At 50.4% G+C, this 10,277-nt stretch overlaps 1 protein-coding gene across 4 annotated transcripts in view; it reads left to right on the top strand.

Annotated features, from left to right (window-relative positions):
- Window positions 1–9,993, top strand: part of rufy3 (RUN and FYVE domain containing 3) — a 125,574-nt gene extending 115,581 nt beyond the window's left edge. For 3 of the 4 annotated variants that reach the window (XM_072495246.1, XM_072495247.1, XM_072495249.1), the window contains 4 exons: window positions 2,991–3,076; window positions 5,384–5,405; window positions 5,495–5,569; window positions 8,386–9,993. In XM_072495246.1, coding sequence (XP_072351347.1) covers window positions 2,991–3,076; window positions 5,384–5,405; window positions 5,495–5,569; window positions 8,386–8,532 — 330 coding nt within the window. In that variant the 3' untranslated portion in view covers window positions 8,533–9,993. The remainder of the gene's footprint in view (window positions 1–2,990; window positions 3,077–5,383; window positions 5,406–5,494; window positions 5,570–8,385) is intronic. The other variant, XM_072495248.1, reaches the window with a different exon arrangement.
- The last annotated feature ends 284 nt before the right edge of the window (window positions 9,994–10,277 follow it).

Genomic DNA, 10,277 nt, shown 5'->3' on the forward strand with positions numbered 1-10,277 from the left:
GATCCTGCGACCAGTGAGGGACTAGCAGCCGCGCCATGTAAAACGCCCGGCCTCCACAAAATCAACGGCTGCCGGATCCGTGGCCGTGCATGCACATGTCGACAACCTGCAGCGGTCGCGCCGTACAACATGGTGCCGGCTGTGCCCTGACCTGGCCGATAATGCCCTCCTGGACACCCCCCAGGCCACCCCCTTCCCCCCCCACCAGTCGTCCCAGCCCTCGCTGAAGCCCCCCCCTGGCCAACAACACGCCCCCCCCCCCCCCCCCCGACGGTAGTGGTGCTGGACACAGTCCGCAGCCGCCACACTGGCCACCCGGCCGCTGAGACCATCCGTCAACCGTGCGGTTGGGAACTCGGCCTATTGGGGGAGGAGCATCAGGGGCGGAGCCTTCAGGTGACGTCCTGATCCGTCCCAACGGCGCGTGGCGCGCTGCGATGACGCCATTTTGGTGGGGGAGGAGCATACGCAACCTGCATAAAACAGGCGCCGCCCCCAATCCAGCATAAAAAGTGATTGTCCGCCCAATCAGCGATTATGAAATCGGTGTCTGGATACGGAGAATCGCGCCCTATATTTCAAGTGTGGCCTAACTAACATTCTATACAGCTAAGTGCTGTACAACTAAGGTTGTGAATTGGCTATATGCCTTCCCTTATGTGTAAACTAATTCTGTTGGTCTGACCCAGAATGCAGAATTGTAAGTGACCTGATAGGTGAGGCAGATTAAACTTTGAAAGCGACAATGCACTTGTGATTTCTGGGAATGAATATTTGACACTGGTAAGGCCAGTGTTTATTTATTGCCCATTCCTGGTTAACCTGAGATGGTGCTAATGTGCCCTCTCCATGAAAAGCTGCCGTATAGTGTGACCCTCGGATCGGGAATTCCAGGGTTTCTGACCAGCGACTGAATGGGAACTCACCTGGCCAACCTCCCCATCTTCCACCCTCTAACCTCGAGCTCATCCAAATCTCTGCCTCGTGCTGTCCGAATTCGGATTAGTTGCTCATCCCACCCCCCCACCCCCGAGCTCACTGATCTACTCCTACTCCTGGCACCTGGTCCGGCAATGTCTTGATTTCCTGGCCTTGTTCGTCCCCATCTCGGTAACCGGCTCCAGCCCCCCAACCATCCGAGATCGCTGCACTTCTCCAATTCTCTCTTCGTGCACTTTCCCGATTTTTAATCATTCCACCATTGGCGGTCTGGGCCCTAAGCTCCGGAATTTACTCCAAAACATCTCTACCTCTCCCCATCTTAATATCTTCCTTAAACCCCAGGTTGTTGATCAGTTTTCAGCCACTGACTCTAACATCCCCTGTGCAGCCGAGTACCAAATGTTGTCTGACTCACCCTTTTGTTGAATGGCCTGTGTTGATTGGCTATACAAAAGGTCTTGTCGCAGTTGTGAGGACAGGTGGTAACTTTGGTGATATTACAGGATTTCTGCTATCCCTAAACATCCTGGTGGTGGTGATTGTGATTGGCTGAGCTGTAGTCAGTGCTGACCCTGGCGGCAGTGTTGGGAAGATTTGGATATTGAATCCAGGGCCGTTGGCCCAAGTAGCTACCATTCTCCTGGATGGTGTTGCGTTACTGGAGTGTAGCAGCTGCACCCACCCAGGCACGTGAGTGTTTCCCCACTCCAAAAAGAGTTGTTTAAATGACGCCTAGGCCATCTATACTGCGACCAGTTTGAACAAAGAACAATACAGCGCAGGAAAAGGCCCTTCGGCCCTCCAAGCCTGTAGCGGTCATGATACCACCCTTGGCCAAAACCCTCAGCACTTCCTAGTGCTCAAGGCAGCACGGTGGGGCAGTGGTTAGCCCTGCAGCCTCACGGCGCCGAGGTCCCAGGTTCGATCCCGGCTCTGGGTCACTGTCCGTGTGGAGTTTGCACATTCTCCCCGTGTTTGCGTGGGTTTCGTCCCCGTGCTTGCGTGGGTTTCGTCCCCACAACCCAAAGATGTGCAGGGGAGGTGGATTGGCCGCGCTAAATTGCCCCTTCATTGAGAAAAATGAATTGGGTACACTAAATTATTTTTTTTAAGAATTCCTAGTACTGTATGTATCTGCTTCCACAACCTCCCTTGGCAGCATATTCCACTCTTTGTGTATAAAAACCTGCCTCGCACATGCCAACTTTGCCCCACTTACCTTAAACCTATGCCCCCTAGTGACTGACCCCTCCACCCTGGGAAAGAATGCCTGCCCATCTACTCTATCCATGCCCCTCATAATCTTGTAGACCTCTATCAGGTCACCCCTCAACCTCCGTCTTTCTAATGAAAACAGTCCGAGTCTATACAGCCTCTCCACATGGCTAACACCCACCAGACCAGGCAACATCCTGGTAAACCCCCTCTGCACCCTCTCCAAAGCCTCCACATCCTTCTGGTAGTGTGGCGACCAGAATTAGTGTGCGCAATATTCCAAGTGTGCCCTTACCAAGGTTCTATACAACTGCAGCCTGACTTGCCAGTTTTTATACTCGATGCCCCGTCCAATGGAGCCAAGCATTCCGTCTGCTTTCTTGACTACCTTGTCTACTTGTGTTGCCACCTTCAAAGATCTGTGGACCTGCACGCCCAGATCTCTCTGACTTTCTATATACCCGAGAGTTTTGCCATTTACGGTATATTTCCCCTTTTATGTTAGACCTATTGAAATGCATAAACTCCATTTGCCATTTCTCATTTGGTGATCGTTTATTGCTGAAGAGCATTAGTGAGTTCAGAAGTGCAATAAAACTCTTAAAAACGTATTCTCTGCCTTGGCCTCGCTCCTCTGGTTAATGGACAAGCCAGTACCCTGGGCAGTCACACCACCGTTGTTCTCTTACACATCTGGTGTGATTGGTAACATCGTTGCAGTATTAATGCTGGGGTGACCTTGCTGCATTTTGCTGACGGTTTTGTTTATTCCCCAGTCTGCTGGTTCTGTTTATCGTGTACTAATTATCTGTGGTTGGTTGGAAATTTTTCAGGAATTGGAACAGCTTCGCGAAGAAAACCTAAGACTCCGGCAAGCCGGAGAGGAGAGCCCTTCAAATGGCATCCACCAATCAAGCAGGTAATTTGATGGTCTGTCTGTGGTGTTATAAAGTATGGAGGGTTTATTTTCTGTCACAACGTGGTTTGTTGATTTAAACAGTTGCACACGGTCAGGTTATGTAAATGGGTTATTTGTTGGAAGATCCTGGAATAATTATGGAACAACATGAAAGATGAAAAGTCAATCCCCCACTGAGCAACTCCTTCTGTATCTGACTCAGTAACTCCAACCGGAACACAATGGCAATCAGATTAAAGTGACAATGCTCAGCGATGTGAACAGATGGTCACAACTAAATAGAAAGGATTTTTCTTCTTTGTAGTTTTTAGTTTTACATAAAAGTGTCCAGGGGCAAGATTCTCCGGTATCGGCGCGATGTCCTCCGACTGGCGCCCAAAACGGCACAAATCAGACGGGCATCGCACCGCCCCAAAGGTGCGGAATGCTCCGCATCTTGGGGGGGCCGAGCCCCAACCTTGAGGGGCTAGGCCCGCGCCAGACGAATATCCGCCCCGCCAGCTGGCGGAAAAGGTCTTTGGTGCCCCGCCAGCTGGCGCGGAAATGACATCTCCGGGCGGCGCATGCGCGGGAGCGTCAGCGGCCGCTCACGGCATTCCCGCGCATGCGCAGTGGAGGGAGTCTCTTCCGCCTCCGCCATGGTGGAGACCGTGGGTAAGGCAGAAGGGAAAAAGTGCCCCCACGGCACAGGCCTGCCCGCGGATCGGTGGGCCCCGATCGCGTGCCAGGCCACCGTGAGGGCACCCCCCCGGGGCCAGATCGCACTGCCCACGACCCCGGAGCCCGCCCGCGCCGCCTTGTCCCGCCGGTAAGGTAGGTGGTTCAATCTACGCCAGCGGTACAGGCATTTTAGCGGCGGGACTTCGGCCCATCCGGGTCGGAGAATCGCCAGGGGGGGGGGGTGGGGGGCCGTCAACCGGTGCGGCGCGATTCCCGCCCCCGCCGAATATCCGGTGCCGGAGAATTTGGCAACTGGCGGGGGCAGGATTCATGCCATCCCCCGGCGATTCTCCGACCCGACGGGGGGTCGGAGAATCTCGCCCCTGATAACTGTCTTTTTTTCATGCTGCTGAAGATGAGGGAGGTTGAACATAGGAATTAGGAGCAGAAGTCGGCAATTCAGCCCTTCGAGCCCGCTCCGCCATTCAATCAGATCCTGGCTGATCGCTTCCTGGTCTCAAGTACACCTCCCCACCTGCTCCCCATATCCCTTTAACCCGTTGTTTTTTATCAGAAATATTATCCATCTCCTTCCTGAAACTGTTGAATGACTCAGATTCCACTGCACTATGGGGCGAGTTCCACAAATTCACCACCCTCTGCGAGAAGTAGTTCCTCCTCGTCTCAGTTTGAAATCTACCGTCTCTCAACTTATATCTGTGACCTCTCGCTCCAGATTGCCCCACAGGGCAGCATAGTGGCACAGTGGTTCGCACTGCTGCTTCACGGCACGAGGACCCAGGTTCACTCCCAGCCTCGGGTCACTGTCCGTGTGGATTTTGCACATTCTCCAAGTGTCTGTGTGGGTCTCACCTCTCTTTTTCCCCCCCCCCCCCCCCCGGTAAAATTGCCGCTTAATTGGAACAAAGAAAGAATTTATTTTAAAATAGGTTGCCCCACAAGGAGTAACATTTGGTCTACGTTTACTTTATCAATCCCATTTAGTATTTTATGGACCTCGATCAGATCCCCTCTCATCCTTCTAAACTCCAGCGAGTATAAGCCCAAACTGTTTAATCTCTCCTCATCCGTCAACCCTTTCATCCCCGGAATCAATCTGAAGTGCCTCCAGTAAAGTATTGAGGGTTTATTTTATGTCACAGCGTGGTTCCGCAAATAAGGAGACCAAAATTGGACACAATACTCCGGATGTGGTCTCCGCAATGATGTGGGTGGATTTTCCAATCCTATTGTTGGTGCTCAGTGGCAGCATTGAACGTTCCTTGACCATGTATACCGGGGGTGGGGAGCTCTCCCGCTGAACCCTGATCCCTAGCAGCTGACGGAAACACACCCGCCCCCAGAAGTAAATGTAATTGTTTTCTCCTTCTCTGTCTCCACTGATCTCCAGCCCCATCCATCCACCTCTCATTCCCTGCCTCTCCTTCTCCGCCTCTTCTCTCTCGGCCCACCCCTCCCCCTTGCCCATCTTGTATCTCTCTCTCTCTGCCCACCTGTCGGCATGTCTCTTCCAACTCATCATTGGGCTGGTGTACGCTTGCGGATTGTAAACCTTGTTGATATAACGAGCCCGATGATCGTGCAAATTGCAGCTGGACTCATTCCTGTTCTTTAATATATTTTCAGGTCAAGTGCAGAAGCAGAAAAGGTTAGTCATCATTTTTGTATCTTAGATCCTCAGTTATGCAGTTTTTCAAAGAGGCTGGTTTTGTAACTGCCCAACATTGTGTCTCACAGGAAAGGTCAACATTGGAAAGGCAGAATGTAATTTGTAAACTCTGTGAAGAGGAAGTCTCAGTAACCAGGTTGAAGGTACATTAATCATCACTGTGCCTAGAACTCTGCTGCCTACACTTGGCCCTGTGCTCACTCACCTATATTGGCTCCTGCTTTGGTGACACCTCGATTAAAAATTCTCATCCTAGTTTTCAAAATTCTCTGTAACTTCCTTGAGCCCCGACAACCCTCCCTATCTCTGTAATCACCTCCAACTCCAACACCCGTCCCTATCTCTGTAATCACCTCCATCCCCTACAGCCCCCCGACCTGTCACCTCCTACAGCCCCCCGATCTCTGTCACCTACAGCCCTCCCGATCTCTGTCACCTCCTATAGCCCTCCCGATCTCTCTAACCTCCTACAGCCGTCCCGATCTCTCTAACCTCCTACAGCCGTCCCGATCACTGTCACCTCCTACAGCCCTCCCGATCTCTGTCACCTCCATCCCCTACAGCCTACCCGATCTCTGTCACCTTCTACAGCCCTCCCGAACTCTCTAACCTCCTACAGCCCTCCCAATCTCTCTAACCTCCGACAGCCCTCCCGATCTCTCTAACCTCCGACAGCCCTCCCGATCTCTGTCACCTCCTACAGTCCCCTGATCTCTGTCACCTCCTACAACCCTCCCGGTCTCTGTCATCTCCTACAACCCTCCCGATCTCTCAAACCTCCTACAGCCCTTCTGACCTCTTTCACCTCCTACAGCCCTCCCGATCTCTCTAACCTCCTACAGCCCTCCTGACCTCTCTCACCTCCTACAGCCCTCCCGATGTCTAGACTCTGCTCCAGTACACAACCCTCCTGCGATCTCTGCTCCTCCAATTCTGCTTTCAGGAGCATCTCTTGGTTTTAATCATTCCACCTGTGCCTTCAGCTGCTTTGGCCCCAAGCTCGGGAATTCCCTCCCTGCCTTTCTCTGCTGTGTCCTTTAAGTTGCTCCTTGGTCTGTCGTGACCTCTCCTAATAAGTCCTTGCGTGGCTCTGTCATCTGTTTTATTATCTTAAAGCACTAAAATATGTTGTTAGTATAAGGAACCAAAATGGGGAAATTGCACTTTGCAGTTCTAATTATACACCCGTCTGGAACGTAGTCGTCAGTATCGAACATCCAGGCTGAATTTAAAGTGAGGGCAATGGACACTGCTGACGGGATGAGAACAAATTTAAATAAATCAGAAGAACCAGGAGCCCCAGCAAATGCCAAACCCACACAACGATTGTTTGTATGTGAGGCTTGAAAGTTTCAACCGTCATTCATGCACCGTAAGCAGTCTTACACCAGGTTAAAGTCCAACAGGTTTGTTTGGAATCACTAGCTTTCGGAGCACTGCTCCTTCCTCTGCCAAACACTCTGCCGTCCCTGCCCAAAATGACACTTGGGTCATTTTGTGGGTGGATCGCCCCTTGTTTCCTGGTGTATCTGAAACGGATTCCGTACTGAGCACCCTCACCCATAACCAGCACAGTGGCAGGGGTCTGAATCAGTGGGCGGGCATGGTTGTGTGGGCAGTCAAGTCGCATTTATACAGCCCCCCTTAACTTGTGAAGCACTAGTAAACTGAACTGACACTCACAAGGAGAGATATTAGCACAGGTGACTTAAAAGCTTGGTCACAGAGATGGGTTTCAAGGAGCACCTTCGAGGAGAGAGGGAGAAAGGTTTAGGGAAGCTTAAGATCAGGCGGCTGTGGCACGATCCCCAGGGTGGAGCGAAGGAAATGGGGATGGATTAGGGAGAATGCAGAGATACCGAGGGTTGTGGGGCAGATTAGAGATAGCGAGGGGGGTGGTAACACCATGGCGGGATTTAAAAGCCAGGATGAGGAAGATTCAAGGCTTTGTTAAACCAAAACCCAGAGTAGGTCAGTGAGCACGGGGATGGATTGAACGGGACTTGATGCAAGTTAGAATCCAGGTAGCAGATATAAAAGACCGAGGAGACTCTGGCGTAATGTGTTAGCTGACTGACGTCCAAAATTCCAGCATATCAGGCATGTAAACGGGACTCAGATTTCACTTGTCACTTTGAGTGACAAATCCAGAGCGAAGTCCAGATCAGAGAGAATTTCACATTTGCTGTTTTCAACAGAAAGCAAGTGGTTTGTTGATGGGGAAACACTTGCAGATCAGGATCAGGCCCATCAAGTGTGCACTGGTTTCTTGCATGATCCAATTAGCTTTACCACGTCTCTGTTCGCTCCCCCATACCCTTTTCGCTACACTTGCCTTTATTAAAAAAATTCACAGACTCTATTGCTTCTACAGTTTGTTTGCAGTGAATTACAGGTTAATCTTTATTATTATTGTCACAAGTAGGCTTACATTAACACTGCAATGACGTTACTGTGAAAAGCCCCTAGTCGCCACTCTCCGGCACCTGTTCGGGTACACAGAGGGAGAATTCAGAATGTCCAATTCACCCAACAAGCACGTCTTTCAGGACTTGTGGGAGGAAACCGGAGCACCCGGAGGAAACCCACGCAGACACGGGGAGAACGTGCAGACACGTGCAGTGACACAAGCGGGAATCGAACCCGGGACCATGGCACTGTGAAGCACCACTGCTACCCACCGTGCTACCGTACCGCCCATACGCCCTGTAAACATGTTTTTTCTAACCTCCCTTTCTCTGTGTGGCTTCCTACGTTTGTGTTTTTTGAGTATCTGACCCGTGGAAATAGCTTCACTAGTTACCGCTTACTATGACAGCCCTGTCAGATCGGTGTTTACCCTGTGGAGCCCGAGTGTCACGTTTCTTCATAGCCAGTGCCACCTGATCCCAGACCAGCTAGTCGACCTGCGCTGCATCTTTTTCTCCGGGTCTAAACAATGGCTTTAATTTTCTTACAGAGACGCTGCCACAATTGCCAAGCGATCTTCTGCAGTCAGTGTGCCATCAATGAATTGCCGCTACCCTCCTCCATCCAGCCGGTGTGTGTGTGTAATCCTTGTCACAGGGTGCTGTTACAGCAGTACTCAACAACACCACCGCCCTGAGGCACCGCGGACCTGCCTGAGCAGCTGAGAACCATGGATCGAGTGCGTGGAGAACCAGGGGCACCCGTCGATTTGTCTTTTCATGCGATGCTAATACAACATTCCACATTTCCACCCCCCCCCACTCCCCTGCAAGAAGAACATATTTTGACGCTGTTCTGAGTGGCTGCACACTCATTCGTGCTCTTTTTGTAAACTTCCTTTTAGTGAGACAATCTGCAGGCGCAGAACAGTGATCACGTGCTGAAAATAGCAATGCTGGCAACAACAAAAGGAAGGCGTCTGAAATCCGTCCATTATTCATTCAAAGGACGAGAGGGGCGGTGGTGGGGCACTGGATTGTTTCACCAGCGTCGTCGAATACAAATGCCCCCTCCTTTTTAAAAAGGGAACAATTAATTTGTTTTAAAAAGGAAACAAATAACTTACAAGTTATTACCGATGACCATCAAACATCTGTTACGGTGCCCCCCCCACCACTAGAAACAGGAGGGCTCATGCTCGCTTTCTGGGGCCATCTTGGGTGCGGAAGGGAGGCAGGCGAAGCCAGAACGAGCACTCTGTGGCCCACGCCCAACCTGCCGATATTCCCCTTGGCTCAGGCCCGGAAGACTCACTTGGAGATCTTCCGACTTGCTCACTTACCCCTCTCTCTATTACCCCTCCCTCTCTGCACCAGGGGGCTGGTGTGTTGGGCAGGTTGCGGTCATCCTCTTGGGCTGGATAGTGCTTCTGAAGAGTTGTTATGCAATAGATAATCTTGCTCTTTGATCAAGTGATTTTGAATAGCGTTCTACAATCCTAATTTATAATTTTGCACATCAGGGAGATTGATTGTTTGTATATCCATGCCCTCGAGCTTAGAACTGGGATCGCCTGATCTTAAATTAAGCTGAATCTTAATTTTTTTTGCCATGCGCAGGGTTTTTTTTTTGTGGTGAATAAGATATGGGCTGGAAGATGAGGTTTTTCAGTAAGATCATTGCACAGGAGTTTTACCACTGATTTATAGGCAAGCTCATTTCAAAGATTGTATCTGACACCATGTTTACCACAGATGTACAACGCAAGGTACAACGTATTTTTGTGGCAAATGTCTGTTTTCAAGGGTGTTCACACATTACGAATTGAATGTACACAGGCCTGTTTATTACGAGCTTAATGACGGTGTTTGATTTAGTAATCAGTTGCATTTCTACTCATTGTTTTGAAGTAGCTACTGTATCCCACAATGAGAATGACAGTGTCGTGCACGACTCTTTAAAACTGTTTGCTGAACTCCTTCATTACATTATCATCTCTCAAAGACACTTTAACTGTATCGGGGGTCAGGAGTATTGTTCTGTGTGAAAGACCCCAGAGAACTTTGTTCATTTAGTGTCTGGATTCAACTGGATTTCCTGATGTTTCATGGCTGTGTCTGCAATGGTATTTGAATAAATGTTTAATTGTGCACATTAATTTTTCCCCAACCTAAAATCGACAAGAATATACAAATGCTTCTCTGACACCTTTTTCGTTCATGGCTGGCATATGTTACACTCTCAATTACGGGCAGCACGGTAGCCTTGTGGACAGCACAATTGCTTTACAGCTCCAGGGGCCCAGGTTCAATTCCGGCTTGGGTCACTGTCTGTGCGGAGTCTGCACATCCTCCCAGTGTGTGCGTGGGTTTCCTCCGGGTGCTCCGGTTTCCTTACACAGTCCAAAGATGTGCAGGTTAGGTGGATTGGCCATGATAAATT

This window comes from Scyliorhinus torazame, chromosome 3 (assembly GCF_047496885.1).
Source record: "Scyliorhinus torazame isolate Kashiwa2021f chromosome 3, sScyTor2.1, whole genome shotgun sequence".
Lineage (NCBI taxonomy): Eukaryota > Metazoa > Chordata > Chondrichthyes > Carcharhiniformes > Scyliorhinidae > Scyliorhinus > Scyliorhinus torazame.